At 43.2% G+C, this 21,978-nt stretch overlaps 1 protein-coding gene across 1 annotated transcript; it reads left to right on the top strand.

The window, feature by feature from the left end:
* The first annotated feature begins 408 nt into the window (after positions 1-408).
* LOC119178287 (uncharacterized) lies at positions 409-9,316 on the top strand. The gene is made up of 4 exons (XM_037429480.2): positions 409-516; positions 870-926; positions 8,128-8,291; positions 8,704-9,316. The coding sequence occupies exons 2-4, from the start codon at positions 872-874 to the stop codon at positions 9,073-9,075; spliced, it is 591 nt and encodes a 196-aa protein (XP_037285377.1). The 5' UTR covers positions 409-516; positions 870-871; the 3' UTR covers positions 9,076-9,316.
* The last annotated feature ends 12,662 nt before the right edge of the window (positions 9,317-21,978 follow it).

Genomic DNA, 21,978 nt, shown 5'->3' with positions numbered 1-21,978 from the left:
ACCAAAGATACGACTTATTGATTTCTGCTACGAAAGTTCCGTGTTCACAGTTGCGCATATTGTATCGAAGAGTGAAACGACAAACCCTATCTACGGATTCTGAAGAGCCCTTAGGGAAGTCACCACCCTTAAATTCACAAGATAGCTGATGCTTGATTTCATCCATCGTCACTAATCTGAACGTCACTTTTTATCACAATTCATTTGTCTTCGGGGTGTTTGTAGAACATTGTAAGGTGAACACCCCATTCTAATGGCAACTGATATTTTTTTCAGAATAAACAATACGCGGAAGTTTTATTGCATGAAAGGATGTGCAATATTTCAAGTTAACGACTATCAACCTCAGCAGTAGAAATGCGCTGAGTATCAGTGCACTGAAACTGTAACTTGTATTTTTTGTTTTAGTATGACAGTAATGACGACGGGAGCCATATAAAACGCACTGAAGAGCGGCTTCTCATGGAGAGTTTCCAGCAAGTTCTCCTGCTTCACCGTAACGTTTTACGACGCACGGTAAGAAATTTCCCATAAAATATTCAGGCCCATGTCTAATGCGTAAAGCTACATAGCAGGCTAAACGTGTCTCAAGAGTTGTAAGTGCTGTGCCAAGTGAGAAGTGAATTACCGGAATTAATTTTAAAATGATCAAGGAAACAAGGACTATAACATGGACTGCAATCACCCGCTTAAAGTTGCCATAGTAATAAGTACTAATAATTGCGCTTGGACACTGCGCCATACCACACATGCTTAAAGTTGTATCATGTGGCGCTGTGCAGTTGTTTGTGTGGATACCGATTCCGATATCGACACCAAAGTATGGATAAATAGAAAGAATCTTCATTTTTGCATTCCTATTCAAACAGATATGATGAAGCCATCTGGTGCCGTTTTTTGTGTGCTCCTTCTGTGCACCATGAATGGTGAGTACACCTCTTCGTATTTGAGTAGTACCAAGAAATTCAACTGATGAAGTTCATCGAACCTACAAATCAGTAGTTTTATTGACAGATTACCTATGTGTGTGTTGGTGTCGCTACATATTCATTCCGCTCTAACTTGAAAAGCTAATGATTTCCCTCCTTTTAAAATTACATTCATATGATTACGTAGCACTACCGAGCAGTCACTGCAGTTGCTCAGATGAATAACATTCGATGATATAGCTAAACTGAAAGAGATTAGATTATAGCATTGTTCAGGTTTGACTTAGTTCGTACTGAGTAATATCTGTCTACACGCTACATGCTTGGCCCATGTCCATTTCCTCTTTTTTTCAACTATGATATCCTTAACCCCTTTTTGTCCCCTAATCCACCCTGCTCTCTTCTTGTCTCTTAAGGTTACACCTACCAATTTTCTTTTCATTGCTCGCTGCGTCGTCCTCAATTTAAGCTGAACCTGCTTTGTGAGTCTCCAGGTTTCTGCTCCGTAGCTAAGTACCGGCAAGATAAAGCTGTTATATACCTTTCTCTTGAGAGATAGTGGCAATCTAGCTGTCATAATTTGAGAGTGCTTGCCGAATGTGCTCCAACCCATTCTTATTCTTCTAGCTACTTCGATCGCGTGGTTTGGCTCTGCGGTTATCACCTGCCCTAAGTAGACATAGTCTTTTACAACTTGAAGTGCACTATTACCTATCTCGAAGCGCTGCTCTTTTCCGAGGTTGTTGTACATTACTTTCGTTTTCTGCAGATTAATTTTAAGATCCACCTTCCTGCTTTCTTTGTCTAACTCTGTAATCATGAGTTGCATTTCGTCCTCTCAGTTACTCAGCAATGCAATGTCATCGGCGAAGCGCAGGTTACTAAGGTACTCTTCATTAACTCTCACCCCTAACTGTTCCCATTCTAGGCTTCTGAAAACCTTCTGTAAGCACGCGGTAAATAGCATTGGGGAGATTGTGTTCCCCTGCCTTACGCCCTTCTTTATTGATATCTAGTTGCTTTCATTATGAAGCACTATGGTAGCAGTTGGTAGTATGGTAGCACTATGGTAGCAGAGAAGGGAAGCGGGTTGGGTGGAGACAGAAGGTTAGGTGGGCAGATAAGCTTAAGAAGTTTGCGGGTAAAATATAGCAGCAGCAAGCACGGGACCGGGTTAACTGGCGGAACATGCGAGAGGCCTTTGTCCTGCAATGGACGTAGTCAGGCTGATGATGACGATCATGATGATGATGAATAATATCTTAGGATACTCTTGGCACATATTGTACGAGGACGGAAAACACACCAGAACAGGACGGGCTAAGTTGCCATTCAAGGCCAGTACTTTTCTGTTACTTTATTTGTCCTCGCTCAATTTCAGCCACATTTATTGTCTGAATATCGCCAATCAGGTTTGTCAGTTGGCCAGGTAAGTGTAACTTTGCTCATGTCTACAGTTTTTGATAACAGAATCCACTACAGTGGGAATGAGCTACACTGACTTAGGTCTTGGATGTTCACACGTCATCTTAAACTAAAAAAAATAGCAGATCTCACGTCCAGTCGGAACCAATGATATGCAAAGCACGAATGAGAAAGGTAGACATGTCACCATAAAGAATAGCACAACGTTACAAGGTGGAGGTAAATGGTGCCACACATGACTTCCATGTCATGATTATCTTGTTTTGATGTGTCGTTTACCTTTGTCATCTGTTCACTTCACGTCACACCAAATTTGGTATATGTGGAGCTAGCGAAACAGCCATGAGCACATTATGAAGGGCCCAAAATACTCCGACGTAACGTTAACGCACACGCACGCTGGGCATAGCGATGCTACCTTAGCAAAATGTGAGCATTCTATAGTCTGACGCCAGGCGAGACCGGCGCGACCAGCGTCCGTCGGCACGGCCTCACTATAGTGCGGCAAGCGGCAACCGGCACGAAATGCGACATGCTACATTATGTGCCAATGCGTTACACAGACAGCACTGCGTCTGCCTCTTTTTGTGACGGAGGGACACCGGACGCGCTTAAACGCGCATGCATCAAAGCAACGCAGCGCGGCGCGCAGCTGCGAGTATTTGGCAGGACCAGCACCTGGCGTGTCGATGCCGGTTTGACGCGTCTAAACTAATGCCGGGGAGCACGTGTACCTCGTTACGTCGAAATGTATTGACGCCTTGACTGTGGAATGTCGTTATGTTCTCACATGACACGCATCTCATGATTATCATGCTCGCACTAGTCACATAACTTCGTCACTCATTGGCGTCACGTAATACGAAATTTGGCACATGTGAAGCTAGCGAAACTAACGCGAACGCATCATCAGTGTGGCATGTATTCATGTTGTTACATGACACGCATGTCGCGATTGTCATATTTGGATGAGTCATTCACTTACATCATCTGTTCGCGTCACGTAATACCGAATTTGGTACATTTATGGTAGCGGAACGGCCGCGAGTGAATCATTAGCGCAGCATTTAGTCATGTAGTTATATGACACGCATCTCATGATTATCATGTTATCAATAGTCGCATGCCTTCGTCATTCATTTACGTACCGTAATACCAAGTTTAGTATATAAGACGCTAGCGAAGCAGCCACCGGCACATCATGAGCGTGGCATGTAGTCATGTTGTTACATGACACGCATGTCACGATTTTCATGCTAGGGTCTGTCGTTTGTGTTCGCCATGCAATCACGTCATACCATACCAGATTTGCAACATGCCTTGTGTACGAAACCACCGCAACAGCTGCAGGACCATGAAATATAAATCATGACATTCATGACATACATGTCATGATTTTATGTTATGACTAGTCAAATATGCTCGTCATACAGTCATGTTATGGCATAGGTTTGGTATCGATACCTTTATCGAAACGGCCAGGAGAGCTAAATGTCGTGGGCGACTAGATAGATAGATAGATAGATAGATAGATAGAAAGAAAGATAGATAGATAGATAGATAGATAGATAGATAGATAGATAAATAGATAGATAGATAGATAGATAGATAGATAGATAGATAGATAGATAGATAGACAGATAGATAGATAGGTAGATAGATAGACAGATAGATAGATAGATGGATAGATAGATAGATAGATAGATAGATAGATAGATAGATAGATAGATAGATAGATAGATAGATAGATACGCTCAAAGTCGCTGAAGTTCCCTAAGAAATGTTTCGCATTCAAAACAGTGCCCGACGAACGTTTTGTTGTGGTAAAATATGAATAAATACCCAGTACTTTCAGTTTCAAGTTTTGCTTTCCTTTACGCGAAAATTTTTTTCTGCAATAATGAAAAGTGTAAATTCAAGAGATGATTTTGCTTATTAGACACAATAATTATGAGAAATATTCGACAATGTCGCCAAGGAATGTGTAGGGGTTGTTGCTACAACTCATTGTAAGTTAAAGGTGACCCAAAAAATTTGGAATGATGGATAAATTGGAGCTAAAGGGTACCAAATCTGCGACTCTGGAACAAAGCGTATGAAGATCCACAACTGAGCTACGGTGGTGGCTGACGCTCCGTCCACTTTGTATAGTAGACATCTGCATATAATCGTGGGAGCATCATTAGTGCACCTGATGCCATTACGGTGAATATCGAACACTCTTGTTACCTGTTGGCATCACCTAGCACGTGGTCCTATTACGAGTTGGCAGCTTTTCAAGTATTTTTTGCATATTACTTGAAGGCATCAAGTCCCCCAAAATGGAACCCTCGTTATTGATGAGGAAAAACGGTGTAGATGTCATTCGCTTTGTTAGACACAATATTAATAAAACTAACGCACATCAATGCCAAGAAAAGTATAGAGGTTGTGATTAGAAGTAGTTGTAATGTAAATGAGAAGAATGAAAAGCAGAAAAAAGATAACTTGCCACCGACAGGAGACGCTCCAGTTCACTTCGCTGCCAGCTCAATATACCAGCACGTACTAGGCGACGCTAACAGGCAAAAACGCTAGCAGACCGTTGGATGCTAATATAAGCTCAGCCTAGTCTTACCAAAATGGTTACAAATAGCATTATAGTATGCCCTTTTCTACTCTAAAATAACATACGGTATCTTGGTATGGGGTACTACTACACAAACAAACTATCAAAAATTACTAGTTCGGCAAAAAAGAGTTCTGCGAGCATTCGAGCATTACCATGGTATTATCAGGGACTTGAAAACCAAACCACTCTTTGAAAAATACGCATTACTAACGGTAACAAAACTGTATCATTTTGAACTTCTGCAGTGGATTAAACAATACAAGCCACAGTGTCTTGAGAACCCGCCTGACAACACTTATTATATAATGCGTCAGCAACGCCGGCAAATCCCAGCAATAAGGACAAGTTATGGCAAGCAACACGTTCAGTATCAAATACCCACAATGTTCAATCGTTTACACGGTCTCATAGATTTCAATTTTGTACCTTCGAACACCATTATCAAGTCCATCCTAACGAACCATGATATTGAGTATGCTTATTAAAGTTTCTGTACTTGATTTGTTACATCCTATCTATCAATTTGAGTTATGTGTTGTAGTTTCTTTTCTTATGCTTTATTTTACATTCTGTATTGATGAAGTTTCTTTTCAGATGACGCTTTTGTGATAAAGTGATTTTGTAATGTTTCCCTTAAAATTGTTTACAAGACCATGCTAAATTTTTTTGTGTTATGGTTTATTTATTGTGTTATTTATTGATTTCAGTGTGTTATTTGTTGTGTTATATATTTATTTCTGAAAATATATGCGACAGATTGAGCGGCCTGCTTGCCAAATTGTATTTAGGAGCAGAGGCACCATGTCAGGCCTTCAGCCTCTGCTCCCGATCCTGTAAGAATTTCAGGACAAATAAACTTCAATTCAATCAAAATTGAAAATCGAGAAAGAAATTCCATCCTCGCCATAATGGCAACAGGCGGGAACAACTGCCTCTCCCGCATTAATTTGCCTATATATACCTTATCAAGTAGACAGAGGGATGACCGCCACCTCAGCTAAGTGAAACAGCATCGAATGCGTTATTATACAAGGTCACACGTTTGGTACCTGCCACTGTAAAATTTTTTTCGTGCACTTTTATTTGTGCAAAATTTCATTATTTCCGTTTAATACTATCTCTTGCACTTTACTTGGTATTATCTATGAGTTTGTTTTATAGCTTATTCAAAATAAAACCACATTCTTAATTTAACAGCAAAACTCTCTAAGGCCATCGTTCATCCGTGATACACTACGGGAAATCAGCATCATCAGTAATCGGCACTGGGTATCTTTGCCAAGCTCTTCATTTATGTTGTGAGCTATTCACTTGCAGAACCTGACCACTGGTTTTCGCGTCGTGAGAAGCGATATTTCTGCTCGGCGAGTCAACGAGGCCAAGAAGAGTTTAAAAAAGAAAAGAAACAGCTATAAACATAAAAATGTTTGGAATCACAAGTCACAAACCTTCTTCGCATTGCGCGGTTCGAACTTACGTACCCAGGATCCGTAAGCGAGAGCGTTAACCACACGGTTATCGACTTGCTGTCACAGTTCAACATATAGCCTTGCTTATGGTAGTACATCAATAGAGAGGGCAGGAGAAGTGAGGGTGAGTGGAAGAGGCGTGAGGGTGAAATAGAAAGAAAATAGGAGGCTATAGAACAAACATCACACGGAATAAATGAAACTATTACGTAGAAGAAAAGTTCAAAAAATAAAAAGTAAAGAGACATAATTGAAGAAAGAGAAAGAATTAGAGAGGTAGAAAGATAGAACAAAGAAGAGATAAATATATACGGAGAGGAAGGGAATGAATATGTTAAGCAGAAAGATCGAATGGCGCGCCAAGAGAAAAGAATAAACACAGGGAAGAGAGAACTAGAAAAATATAAAGAAAGAAAAGAAGTAACAGTATATACAAAAACAGCCAGTACTACCTAGGCGTACATCAACTGTGCTGTCTCTTTAGCGTTGCGCCTAGAATTCCTACTTTGCTGACATTCTTGGTATTTGTGCTCGTTCTAGCGTCCACTACGTCATTCATCATAAAGGTATAGAACAGAACAGAACAGAACAGAAGGTTTATTGTGCTAAATGAAGAAGAATACATGTGCATGATATACAGAAAGAGGTCCCATAGTCAGAGACTGCAAGGGGACCTCTTGTACAATGTAGAATTGAGAATGATTGTGATGTACATAGCAGGGAGACAGAGCTACAGTAAAATGCAATTGAAACAAATAAAGTGAGAATATACAGAAACAATTTAAAAGTAAGAATAACGTGCTAACTTCAATGACAAATGATTACAGAGCACAACTCACAATGAATAGGAATCAATTAATAAACAGCAAAACAGGCTAGTTAGTGGACATTATATGATTTTTTAACTTCGATTTAATTTCCTTCAGGGAACGGCATACTTTAATGTCGGAAGACAAACTATTCCAAAAAGAAATTCCGGAAAAATGAATGGTTTGTTTGCCATAATTGGTGCGAACTTTTGGCAGTAGAAAGTTATTGTTAAGGGCAAACCTTGTGACATTGTTATTTGAGAGAATGGAAGTGATATGTGGAAGTTGGTTATTTATAGTTCTATACATGTAAATACCAAGGTTATATTTAACTAGCTCAGATACAGTTAATATATTGTTTTCGTGAAGTAGTGACTTAGCGTTAGAGAGATATGGGCTTGATGTGAGAATTCTTATCGCTTGGTTTTGAATTGTCTGAACTGAAGTAAGATGAGTGGTGTATGTGTTGCCCCATGAAGTAATACAGTAAGAAATGTGCGAATGAACAAAAGAAAAATACAGTGATATAAGTATTGATGGATTGAAATAAAGACGAGATTTAATCAGTAGACGAATGCCATATGTCATTTTTTTCCTAATATATGCAACATGTCGGTGATATTTCAAGTTACTGTCGAGTTCAACGCCTAGAATAACGAACTAACAAATATTTAACCTGTAGGTAAACATATCGAAACCACACCTTGTCTTTATAACCACAAGAGCATTAGTGTGTCTTGCTAAACACTTTCAAAGTGTTCCAAATAAAATTACTCGATTACCAGCCATGCGTGCGACTTCCCTAAAGCGTGCAGCTGCACTTAAACCAATCACGGTTATGCAAGATTGAAGGGAGGCTTACAATGCAATTTTTCCTCTGACAGCTTTTTGCCACAAGGTACCAGAGAAGTATGAAACATTGGACGTCATCGTCGACAAAGAAGCACAGCGTGTAGGCCTTGAAGCTGTTCAAGTGGGCGAAGTTCTGCGCGCCATTGCGTATGGTCTTCGTACACGTTCGCAGCACCAGGAAGGAAAAGAGAACCAGGTGAATTGTTGTATTTGTTGAAATTGACTTCGTTGTTATTTTGTACCTAACCCAGTACAGATAAAGTTTCGCCTCATAATTACAGCTTCCTAGCCCATGCTGCAATGAAGCAAATGAGAGCGTGAAGCTGGGATTAAGTTTTTAGCTACGCTTTTAACTTTACAACTAGATGTAGAAAGAAGCACTAGTACTTTGGTGCTGATACACATTATGTCTCATAGAATGGCCAACACCTTTAAGCTTTCCTATGTTATAAGCCACAGAACCTATAAAAATATGAGTGTGTTTTTCTACCAGCTGAATGAACATAAATTTTGCCTTGATTGGCAGTTCTGGAATTAGGTAAAGAGCCAGCGCTTTCTTTCTCTGGATTTTTGACTCCTTGCTGACAAAGTTCGTATTGCTGTTACAGAGTCAAGAGTACTTTCTTGACAAAATCTTCAAAGCCGTTGGTGAACTTGTCAAGGGCGCCGGAAACGTCGTGCAGGGAGTCGCTCAAGGTGTTGGCGCAGCAGTCGGCGCATTGACCTTCAGCCATACCAACGGTGCCGTGACCACGAAAGCTGCTGACATAGTTCGCGAAATCATTGTTAAAGATCTCAGCATGTATGCAACTGAAGACGGCAAGGTACACGAGGACTTTCGCCAACAGATTGCCAAAGATTTGAGTCGTGTGGCCGAGTCACTAATCAACAAAGGACAAGTGCTCTGCTCTGGCCGTGGACGCAGGCACCTGAATGAGAACGAGGCGAAGTTTGTTCAGATGGTTGTTGAAGCCTTCTGAAAGCAACTGTGCAACGTATGCGAGTCGGTCATATTTTGCCGCTGCACTTTCACTTTAGAAAATGTGGTAATAACTGCCAATTTTATTGCAAATACTTTTATATGAAGGCTGCCGAAAGGGTGTATCGCGTTACGGAAGGGCGAAAATAGATACGTTCTGTCATACTGTGATTGTTACCAGTCTGCTACGCCTTACTTAAAAAAATTTTTGGTGCGAATAAAACTGAATTGATGTGTTGGAATCCGCTCGTTCGCATGATGGAATGACATTTTCACCTCTTGGGTGCAAATAGAAATATACGGCACTCAAGAAAGTGAACGTATCAAATTACTGATACGGCAAACGTAACGTGTAGACTACCCTTTCAATAATAAGCAACACAAAGATTGAGTTCCCAGCACGTGTGGGTGCCTTATTTAACCATAAGGTCTTCACAATAGTTCCGCATGCTAATTTCACAACATCGTCTCGAGCGGGTTGCGATAAATCAGATGCTTCTAGTGCGCACAGCTTTTGCACCGGGCGAGACAACGTTGAACCAATAGTGAGACTCGAGGAGCAAGTGGGCGCTCTGCTGTCTCCTGCTGGCAGGTAAGTACTCAGTTGACCTAGTTTCCAGTACATTGCTCGTGTATAGTACTCTAACCCACGTATACCACACCACAGATCTGTAGCATGGTTCACGAATGACTTGAGCAGCCTTGCGCTCGCCACAGTGGCAGCAGCTTGGCTCGCTACCAACATCTCTGAAGTTGTCTATAATGTGCTGGCGCTGACGAACCTTGCGATTCAAGTCAACCGCAGTCTTAAGCTCCGAGATGCAAATCTGTTGTGGCAAGTAAAGGCTGCGCTTTCTTAACAGTTAGCGCGATAGAGCCACAGACTGGATCCTGTTGGTATGCTCTCAAAATGCGTTAATGGTCTCCTCTTCTTCACTGCTCCGATCATGCACAGTACAGTTGTGAGGGCTCTAATAAAGCATTCCAATATCCACCCCACCACGGAGCTGTTTCTACGATGAACGTATAATGAATTCGTGCCAATTTACGTACTCTGGAAGCGCTGGTAGTGTCGATGCAAATGCTTTAGCGCAGACAGAAATAGTTGAAGCGTTGATGAAGTATACTGTCGAAATAACTCCGAGCCATGTGAGAAACGGTGGAACGTGAATGATTTTGTGGCTGCGGTGATATCGAAGGTGAGCGCCACATAGATAGTGTGAGTGTCAGCACATCAAAAGAGAAAAAAAAACTAAGAATCTTGTTGAACCGTTTGCTTGTTTTGCTTATCAGGGCCCACAGTATTCTATCCCCACAAAGGTGAGGAGCTTGCTTTCCTAGTTCTCACGCATGGGAGAAGGGCGCTGGTGCAGATGCCGTTGCTGTTTTTCGTGCTTTACATATTCTGAACCTTGATACTATCTTCTTTTAGTCTGGTGCTCTTTTAACCGAGAATGCTTTCGAAGCTCCGTTAACGCTGCTTCAACATGGGTAATGAGCATATTGTGACATGAATAGTGGGTACGCGTATCGCTTATACAAGAAAGCATCTAAGCTTCAGATTTTCTGTTACAAGAATGGATTAGTGTACGTCGAGATCAGTGTTAAGTTGGTACAGTCGTCCATTGACGCGACATACGCTGTCCTCCTTCAGAAAGGAATGATGCCGAATAACACGAGATAATTCGGTTAACGGCTGAACGTAGCGCAGCACATCGCTTATTAACAAGTGTTCTTTATACTCTGTAGCGTATCACTGTCGCCTTCTAATACCTCTTCCGCCGTTGAAGGCCAGGCTACCCATGGGAGGCTTCGCGAAGCGCCACAGATGAAATACTTGATCCGCGCGGCAAGTCGTGTTCCACGTGCAAGACACATTGGTGGGAAAAAAAACGATGTAAATGCAGATGTATTTAGTGTAAACGAGCCTTGGTCATAGGTTCGCCACTTGAGACCAAGCTCTGTAATAATAGAAACTCGCTATTTTATATTATTTCACGTTTTAAGAAAACTTGGTGATGGGCGAGTTGGTGCACCTTAGAAAAACTGGGATAACTAAGCTACACTATTCGTGAAATACACGCTAATATGCAAGGAAATCGGTCAAATTATGGTCTATTTTGCTTAGTGCATTTGTCGGCTCCGTGGCCATGTTCTAGATGTAGCGGTTCTATTGTAAATTGCCTTTAGAATAGCCAGGACAAGGATTAGTCGGGATTTGAGGTCACATTTTTTCCGACTATTTACGGACTGCGGTTCCGCATGACGCCCCCGTGAGTTGTTTGGCCCTGAGGTGGTTGATTAAAAAAGATAGATAGATAGATAGATAGATAGATAGATAGATAGATAGATAGATAGATAGATCAGTTCCAACTACTTTACTAACAAACTTACAAATTTTATGAATAGAAATGATGCGGTCAATATCTCTTGCACTAGGCAAAAGCGCGGACTTGCATGCCAGTCAAAAACCTTGCTTCATAACTCAGAAATAAAAACATATCAAACCACCTAAATTAACGCAGCACTTACAAAGAAGAATAAGACCGTAATGAGTACACCTAGTGGAATTTTCGAATCCTCTATTGGCGTAAATATATACAGCTATTTTCTATGAGTAATAAATGAATGAAACATGCTGCCTGATTCACTGGTGTCTTCTCTTTCCATTACTGCATTCATAAACAAGTTTCGTGCTGTTACCTATTCGAGTCATTTGGCGTGTACACACTCATTTATTTAACATCGTGCTGTGGTCGCGATGATTGCATTCGTGTTTGTTTGTTTACTTTGCTCTTTTTACTCTTCTTTCAATACCTCTGAAGAAAGCAAAGCCCTAAAATCATGTTTGCAATTTTCTCGCGTGTATGTTTATCATTGAACTGGTTCTGATTGTTGATTTATTTCTGTATCGCCCTTCTAGTATTACCAGTAGTAATAAACAAACAAACAAACAAACAAACAAACAAACACAAAACCATTCATCATAACTTTACCGGCACAAATTATAGTTTGTCAATTTTATACGTAACATGAAGTAACACTTCGAAGAAGAAGGCCACTGTCGCTCTTACTCGTATGTAACTTATGTTAGTGAGTTGCTAAGGCTTTTTATTCTTTATTTGAAGAAAACGATGAACCTAAGGAGAAAATATTCTTTTCATTTTGCAAACACTGGAAAGGTTGTCTGCATATGTAGCCAATCAAAACAACAGTTTTAACATCCACAGATAGCTTTAGTGGTTCTGATGTCTAAACCAGTGATCTCGCTAATAATCAACGTAATTCACGAGGTAATGTACACAGTCCTTTTCAGTTGTTTATAATAAGCTGATTTGTCGCATATCTTGCCTGCCATACCTAATAAATTATTATATGCCAAAGGAGAGAGTAAATTAAAGGAAGCCTTCTCATTGATCTACACAACACTAATGAGAAAGTCTAGAAAACGCAGTAAAGCGGATGGTATGAGAAGTAACAAAGGGCAGCACAGCGGATATCCTTCGAATTAATTGCAATGTAGTTGTGAAGAGAGAAAAGTGGATTAGCGAATAGTTTTCCGGCGGCAAAGACCAAACCCACAACCTTTGACCAACCTGCGCGCTGCTCTACTACAGAGCTACGGCCGCGGTTACCTTTCCATTCTTGTGCAGTGACACGTTGACGCGTCAGTCAGCACCACCAGAGCGCTTGAGGTGAGCGTAGAACACTATTTTTCTGCCAGTAGGCGTCAAGTAGCACGTGCACTTATTCAGAGCTGGCATATGACCGCCTGCAGGCATCAAATCGGCCAGAATGAGACCCTCGTTAAGAATGAAAGAAATAGGAATAAATTTTAGCGCTCCTTTGCTTTGTTAGAAGCAGGTATCGGAACTTTACTAATACTGTTGGAAAGATACTGTTGTATTCAGTTTCTGCTTCGCATCTATTCTCTCAACTCCAGTAGGCGCATTCATTCATTGTTAAATAAATCATGTACATAGTAAATAAAAGAAGTTTCTTGCTTCATACATCGTAGTGGCTAGACCCTGACTCATTTTTCTTAGACCCTACATTGGCAATGAAGATGTCATGAACGTACCTCTAACAACTGTGCCCGTCCGAGCCCGGCCAAACATAAGCTTCCCTGCCTCACCCCATCGCCGTTCTTTCTTGCGACGTCCGGCTGGCCGCCACTACCATGGGTGCAGTGAGAGCAAAGGTTCAACGTGTACTTGGTAGCTTCCGGGGCCGCCAGGTTCACGTCAGGAAGACGCAAGCCCCTTCTTTCACATTGTTTGGGAGCGGAGGGCCAGCGTATTTACCAGACCCTTCCTGCTGGGTCGACCGCAGCAGCACCGGTACTGCTAAGCACCGCAGCAGCCCCCGTTAAGAATGGGCCCAAGTCTGCTGAAGCCACTTCTTACGAGTACGACACGGTACCCGTGGCAATACGGCATTACTTCCCGGCATCCTGCAACGTTGTCGTCAAACGTCATCGCTTTCACCACCATCGACAACAATCAGGCGAGTCATTTGACGACTTTGTTTCTGTCCAACGAGAGCTGCATTCACGCTGTTCATTAGTTTCTCAAGATGACGCTCTGCAGGATCAATTTGTTGCCGGCATAGTTTCTAACCGCGTGCGTGAAGGGTTACTGCTTGGGGGCTCTTCACATTCGTGTTCGAAATCTTGGTGTGAAGTGCACTGTAAATTGAGCATGTAGCTGAAAAGCTACAAGAGTTTTCTCCTTCAATCGATGAAGTTCAGAGTGACGTAGTCGTAAAAAACCGTCATATTTAATGCAAAACAACAATTCACAGCCGACAGCCGACTATCAACAAAAGTAACGAAGGGCGAGAGTGGCTCCCGTGCACCGCCATCACTCCGGAATGGAACCGTGATCACCGCAGCCCTTCCGCGCCGCCTGACTGTGTCCGACGCGGCTGGTGGGATCACATTGCATCAGATAGGTAGTGCTAACCGCATGTGAAAACTTGTTTGTGTTTTGGTCACAAGGGCCACTTTCAAAATGTATGCAACCACAAACGAGCTCAAGCGCAAGGCATGGTCCGCGAAGTTGAACCTCGCGCAGCATTGCTGAGCAAGTGTTAACTCTGGCACGTTCCGCTTGTAAGAGGGCTGTCATAAAATAATGCTGTTATTGAGTGCAGTACACGAAATTTTTGATCCGAAATTTGCAGTCATGATGTCCACAAATGCTTCTCAATGTGAGCTGCGAGCAGTTCATCAGCAACAAGATGGCCAAAGGCTTGCGTACACTGTCGGATTGCGTACACTGTCGTCAGCAGAGATAAAGTATTCACTTGGGGAACGAGAAGCCTTCACATGTATACGGGCTTCTGACCAATAGCACGCGTGCTTTTGGAGCTGCCATTTCGAAATTCAAACTGATAACCAGGCACTTGTATCTTTGCTGTCATCACAGAGGCCTGCAAGACACCCACTTCGAGTTTAGCGCTTGTGTGCGAGACTTTTGGGTTATAACTTAGATATATATCTGGGGTGTAACGTCCCAAAACCACCATTTGATTATGAGAGACGCCGTAGTAGAGGGTTGCGGAGATTTGAACCACATGGGCTTCATTACGCACACCCAAATCTGAGCACACGGACCTACAACAATTCCGCCTCCATCGGAAATGCAGCCACCGCAGCCGGGATTCGATCCCGCGACCTGCGGGTCAGCAGCTGAGTACCTTAGCCACTACACTACCACGGCAAGGCATGTTATGACTTTCTTAGTTGAATACCGTTAGGTATCCACAAACCCTGTTGCAGATGCACATTCTTGCCTGCCGGCCCCTACCTTAGGAGCAGTGTTCGGAAAGGAAGAAAAAATTGTGTCGCTTGTTGAGCCAGCTTGTGAGGCGAATGAAAAGTTCAGGCAGGCTGTTCTCCACGATGGTTGTCTAGAAACCGTCAAGTCCTTTTTGGCTGAGTTTCTGGTCGCAGCGCAAGTCCTTGACAAAAGATGTGAAGCTGTTCAATTTCATTAGAGAGGAACTTTATGTAGTTATTGATCTTCTACTGCCTACAGATCGCCTCGTGGCTCCATCCTCTGTCACTGCACTGATCATTTTCCCAGTACACCAGACACATCCTGGTACCACGCATACAAAAGCATGACTTCGTGAGCGGTTCTGGTGGCCGCTAATGAATAAAGAAGTGGAAACAACAATGAAAAACTGTCACCTATGTCTGTAGGCCGACAAATCTACCAGGACTTTGCCAGCACTATCCCCACCTGTTGAATGGTCTGGAAGACCTTGGCAAAAGCTTTCATTAGATATTGTTGGTCTATTGGAGCAAGCACCTCACGATGGAATAATTGCCATAACGATTGTGGATTACCACTTGAAGTGGCCAGAGGTATATTTTGTCGTGACGTATCCACGAGCACAGTGAAAGATGCTTTAACAAGTGTTTTTGCCCGCAAAGGATACCTGAGGAAGTCGTTCGCCACAAAGGACCTCAGTTCCGTTCACGTGAACTCATTACCTTATTGAAAGACCGGGCTATCAGACTGCTTCATTCATCAATATACTACCCCAAGGCGTATGGAGAAATAGAACGGTTCAACTAAACAGTCAAAAACATTGTTCAAGTTCACTTTTCGAAGGAGGACCCCTTCGTCAAGCAGTCATTAAATACCTTGCAATATACAGGGCTACTCCATAGGAAACCACTGGGGTTGCTCCCGCCGTTCTGCTGCATGGTAAAATGCCCCGAACTAAGCTCAATGTCATCGACTTCTCAGTATCAGCCTTCGCTAAAGAACCGGCTAAAAACGGCGTAACTTTGTTGTAGGGTTAACCATCAATAACACAGCAGCGAGCTGTACACGGAATAAAGGAGAGCTGCCAATACGCATAGGATAGCTATACGAGACACTATTCATGTCAACAAACCCTCCATTTGCTTCAAGGGTGACTACTCCTTCTCGCCACCAAATGAAGTGTTGAAAAAGAAGGGACCTGCGTCTTACAGGCTTGAAGACGATCGTACGAAGAACGCCTGCGAGCTGTCCAGGGTACCGGAAAGGAGTGTTTACCGCCAGTCGCAGCTGCCTGTGCCGCACACTCCAGTGCACGTACCACAGCTAGCCGGGCTACAACCTGCCGTGCCGCAGCCACTGTCTCTTGGTGAGCTACAACCTAACGTGTCATAGCCGTGGCCTCCTGGTGGATTACAAGCTGCCATGCCGCAGCCGCGGTCTCCTGGTGTGCTACAACTCGCCGTGGCACAGCCGCAGTCTTTTGGTGTGCTGCAACCTGCCGTGCTGCAGCCGCAGTTTCTTGGTGTGCGGTGACCCGCCGTGCCGCCGCGGGAGTCTCTTGGCATACTGCGACCTGGCTAGCCACCGCCGCCGTTTCTAGGCGTAGTGCAGCCTACTGTGCTGCAGATGCCCTCTGTGACGCAGTCCCTATCTCTTGTGCTGCAGCAGCCAACATCAGCAGTGCAATATTCAGGGCAGCCGACCCGAAGACGTCGGCCACCGGCTTGGTTTTAAGACCACCTGACAAACTGTTCTGTACATTGTACTAAAGTAGTGTATAGGTGTGTTTTTGTTTCTAATGCGTACTAACAACTAACCACTAAAATTAGGGACGAGAGAGTGTTGTACTCAGTTTCTGTTTCGCTTCTGTTCTCTCATCAGCAGGTAGTATATTCACTCATTGGTATATAAACGATGTTGATAGTCAGTAAAGGATTGTTCTTGTTCCGTTCATAGCAGCAGCTAAGCCCTGACTGTTTTGCTTAGACCCTACAGATAGCATTGAAAGTTCTTGGTGCAGTACTCCATGTCATCATCCAAGAAATGTTTATTTGAGGTAATATATAGGCGTAAGGGTCATCACGAGCTTTATAGTGATTTACCTTTGCTTAGTGAATGATTTATTGGAAGTGAGCTGTTTTGCAGTTCATATACCATGGTATGCTTGAGTACTATAGGAAGGATTGAAAGAAATTACTGTAAAGCGCGTTTGCACTAGGGCGACATGACACTGACGTGTCCCAGACGAATACAAGAAGCAGACACAAACCATTGGCCAACTAGTTGCCAGACCCTATGTTCACACAAGGCCGAGGACGACGCCTCAAAATACAGCATTTCTTTGTTGTGTAACATGATGAGAGACCGAAAACACTAGCAAAACGCATCCGCAGAACTTTTGTCGGCGTGTATGTGAGAGATCAGCGGCTGAGTGAATATTTGCCCTTTGTGTTAGCTTCAAGCGACCACGAAGTGGGCAATATTGGGAGAGTTAACAATGCCCTCTCCAATGCTTCCACGGCATCTGAATAGGCAGCTTGAACACCCAAGGAAAGCCTTTTCTTCGCTTCCCTATTGTGTTCCCCACCCCCTTCCCTCGTTACCTTGAATTGTGGCGGGGACTGCTCCACGTAGGCGGAGAGAGGCAATGGTAGAGCAAAGAGCATAGCTGAAAATGAGGTGCTGGTGTGCAAGGTTTGTCGGTGTCGCTGCGAGTGCCTCCAATGTTACTACAGAAATGGCCAACGAAACACTGGAAGGACGACGACAAGGTGCGGGCGGGGTCTTCGAGAGACCACGGACGGACTGTTTGTGTCTTTGCAGTGCACATAGGCCAAGCACAAGAGAAAAGACACCTCTAAAGACAATCCGCACACGAAAATCACTGTCATGTCTCTCTAGTGTAAGCGTGCCTTAACCAGCTCGCGGCTTGATTGTTCCCAACCAGTCGATCTGGGGCAGCAGCTGATGCGCACTTTCAGCAACTCCTACCATCTACTGTTCAAGTTGCTCGCCCTGCAGCCGCCGTCTGCCTACGCGTAGTTCCACCTCAAACAGTATGACTTGACCCAATCATTCTGGCCGCTGGAATACTAGTTTTGGCTGCTAGTAACAAATTCATTAGGCAGATAATGTTAATTTACCTCAACCTATAATTTCGGACGCCGCAATAGCACAGTTGAAACATAGCTACCTTTCATAGGAAGCCAGCGCTACCCAGGAGGCACCTAAAAGTTACACCGAACGCCTAAAAGTATCAGGATGTGGCGCCTTGGATAGCTAACTGATAACCTGCTAGTTGGGCAGAGTTGAAGCTAGGTGTACAACCAGCAAAATTTAACACGCCTTCATACATGTCGCGCGCGCTTAAACGCGCGATAAACGTCATACGACGCTGCGCCGAACTTTGGCCAATGTGGGTGGTGTTGTAGGTACTTTAAAACGTGCAAGACCAGAGAAGATTCGGACACTTCGCTAAAAAGAGTCACAGCTATGCCGCAAAGGCGAAGCAATGGACTTGACAGCTACAAATGCGAAAGTGACACAGCTCGAAACGTACTCACAGGTACAGAGAAAGACGAATAAGCGTCTCAGTTGTTACTTCGCTGTGTCTGAAAAGCGCGCTCTTTTCGCAAACGGAGATTACGTAACGATGGCAGTGACCTTTGTGCTCACGGTAACTACAACGTCATCGTTCCGGTGAAAGCTCTAGGCTCGTTAAGACGTACGTTTCATAGAGTTTCTTAAATATAACTAGAGGGGACTCGGTCACTGCGAACGTTCAGCGACCATAGGAATGATGGGTTGCACACATATGTCTAGTCTTTGTACTTGCAGGCGGCGAATCTTACTTTCGGCTTCGTTTATTGCCCTGTTTCTGTTTTGTTTCAAAAGAAAGAACGAACCAATTTGAACATCGTGACCCGATTAGGCGAGGCAAGTTTTGAAAAATAAGGTGGTGAAGCGCGACTACTCAACACTTGCTGATTTTTGTTTCGTGAGAGAACAACTCCAAGCCACATGAACACACACGGAGCCAAAAGCAGGCCAGAAGTACGAAGATTAGACAAATGTGTGTTTTACCCATCATTCTCGTGTTCGCTGAAGCGCCGTGCGTTGCAGCTCCCATAGACACTAGCGCCAGAGTTCCCTCTTGTGTATATTAGGAAACTCTATGGTACCATCTTCCCCACGGCGAGATAAGGGCGTGCGAATGAGCGTCCATTCCGCTCCTCTCTGTGGGGCAAAGAACGCGTGGGAGACGAGAGCGTGTGCCGCTGCTTCGTGAAAACGCAGCGACGTGTGCTCATCGCGCCATCTTACTGGTAATCCTGAAGAGCCTACCACAACAAGACGTTTTTGTTGGAAAACTGAAATGTCGATCTTCTATTGGTTTGTTTGGGTGACTAAGTGGAAATATTTCAACAGGTTTCTCATTTACACACCTGTGGTTTAGACAGCAACACTTCATCATCGCAAGTATAAAGAACCAAGTTGGTACCTAATCGCAACATGAAAGCGCGAAATTGCTGTATATGCATAAAGAAGTTCCACTGTGAAAAATAGATAACGTATGGACGTGACTGTTATCTGATACCTTCTAAGATAAAAAACCTATTTAAAAGGGTACTAATTTCAAAAACGTGCATGTACGAAGTGCTTCTTTTTGTGCGTCGCTCGCATCATCCGTATCAAGCAAAGCGTTCGCATTCTGGCACTGATTTACCGTTTCCTCGTTGCGTTATAAACGTTTCTCTCGAGCATACAACTGGTCCTGGCACACGTGGCGCTCAGGACACATAAATAAATAAATTTTAGGTGGATATACTTTATGGTTACTCCAACAATTTATTCTTTTGTATCAATATCTCTCGGCAGCATTATTTTGGGTTGATTCAGAGCTATATGCGATAGCGCGATATTGAACGATGTCTCTACTGCTTCTGAAGAGAATACTGACAATGACCTACCGTAATATTTTTCTACGATTCACCTCAACCTAACATTTCAAATGCTAACGGCAGGAAGGAACAAGAAAGAAATACTGAATGAGTTTGTTGGAACCACATAATAAAAACTACCATTTCAATTTTTGTTTTGAAGCTGTACCGTTACTCTTGTAGATACTCATTTTGAAATTTTTCAGCATCACATTCTGCTTATCAATGCGCTTCTACCAGGCTGCCATATACACTAAAAACCCTGTCCTAAGCCATGGTTTATTTTGGCAGGTAACTTAAAGAGTCAGGCGTTGAAAAAAGGGCCATCATTTATTGCAGAAAAGATGCGATCATGGATTCTCTTGAAAAAACGCCCCAATTATACACTTGCAAGTGAGATGTTGAATAATGTTATACGGTGAACCCGTTTTTAGGCCATGCATTTTAGAATGGCCGCATTATCTATTTCCATATTTGTATTGAAAAATCTTCAATAAAAATGCACTTGGTACTCATACTATGTATGCCTATTGTTCGCAGAACGTTTGTGCTGCCAGCACTCTCTGAGATATTCATTTGAATAAATGTATCTGTGCTTTTGAATGAACGTTTTCAGTATTATTTGAGTGTGCGTTTAGTAAATGTGTCTACGGTCATGATCTTCATCTTAAGTGTAGACTAATAGTGATGCAATAAAACACCTGTGACATTTGCACAACTAAAAATTTCCCAGTGAAATTTCTCATGTAGCATAACCATGTTCATTCTGAAATATTGGCAGCACAAACTAACGGAGTGCAAAAGGAGGAGACAAACAAGCGCTTACTGAAAGTTGGTTTTCCACAGAAAGTAATATATACCCAAAAAACACGAATGGAATTGTGTTCGAAAATGGACAGTAAATGTGTCCCAAAAATGACATGAAAAGCAAGATGAAGGGAGAACCCGTGAAGAGCATTTGTGGTGGTAGACACGTCAATTGTTTCACCAAGGGTCCTCGAACGTAGTTCAATGGGCTCATTGCCCTTCATCGTATCATTGCCCTTCATCGTCTATTCGCGTCCCATAATACCGAATTTGATATAAGTGGAGCTAGCGAAACAGCCGCAAGCGCAACATGAGCGTGGGTTGTAGTCATGTTCTTACATTACAGGCATCACATGATTATCATGTTTGCACCAGTCGCATACCTTCGTCATCCATTCACGTCACGTTAACCCAAACTTGGTATATGTGAAGTTAGCGAAATGGCGGTGAGCGCATCATGAAAGGCCCAATATACTCCGACATAACGTTGACGCGCGTGCACGCTGGGCGCAGTGACGTTATCCAGACAGCACCGCGTCTGCCTCTTTTCGTGACGAAGGGATGCCGGATGCGCTCAAACACGTATGCCTCAAAGCAATGTAGCTCGGCACTCTCTGCGAGTATATGGCAGGCAGATCAGCGCTTGCGTAGCAGAGCCGGCGTGACGCTACGGAACGAGCGTGGCCAAGCAAGTGCTCCATGTTACGTTGAAGTGTACTGGCACCTTGAGTGTTTCATATAGTCTTGTTACCACATGACATGCCTATTATGACTATCATGTTTGCACCAGTCACGTACCTTCGTCATCCGTTCACGTGACGTAATACCAAATTTAGCATATCTGACTGAAGCTAGAGAAATGGCCATGAGCTCATCATGAGTATGACACGTAGTCACGTGACGAAGGTATGTGACTACAGGCCATGACAAGCATGTTATGATTATCATGTTTGGACGTGTCATTTACCTATGCCATTCACGTTCCCGCCACGTGATACCAAACTGAGTACTCAATCTGAAGAAAATGGCCGCGAGCGCATCATGAGCGGGGCATTTAGTCATGTTGTTACATGACATGGACATGATGATTATCATGTTTGCACTAGTCACATACCTTTGTCATCCATTCACGTCCCGTAATACGAAACTTGGTATATGTGAAGCTAGCGAAACGGCCGCAAGTGCATCACGAGCGTGGTGTGTAGTCATGTTGTTACATGACACGCATGTCATGAGTTTTATATTCGAGGACGTCACTTGTGTTTGCCATATAATCATGCCATGCCATACCAGTTTTGCAACATGTCACATGAACGAAACTGCCACAAGAGCATCAAGGCCATGAAATGTAAATTATGTCATTATTGACATACATGT

Source organism: Rhipicephalus microplus, chromosome 1 (assembly GCF_043290135.1).
Source record: "Rhipicephalus microplus isolate Deutch F79 chromosome 1, USDA_Rmic, whole genome shotgun sequence".
Taxonomy (NCBI): domain Eukaryota; kingdom Metazoa; phylum Arthropoda; class Arachnida; order Ixodida; family Ixodidae; genus Rhipicephalus; species Rhipicephalus microplus.
The sequence above is the reverse complement of the archived record's forward strand: the minus strand, read 5'-3'. Positions and strand labels throughout refer to the sequence as shown.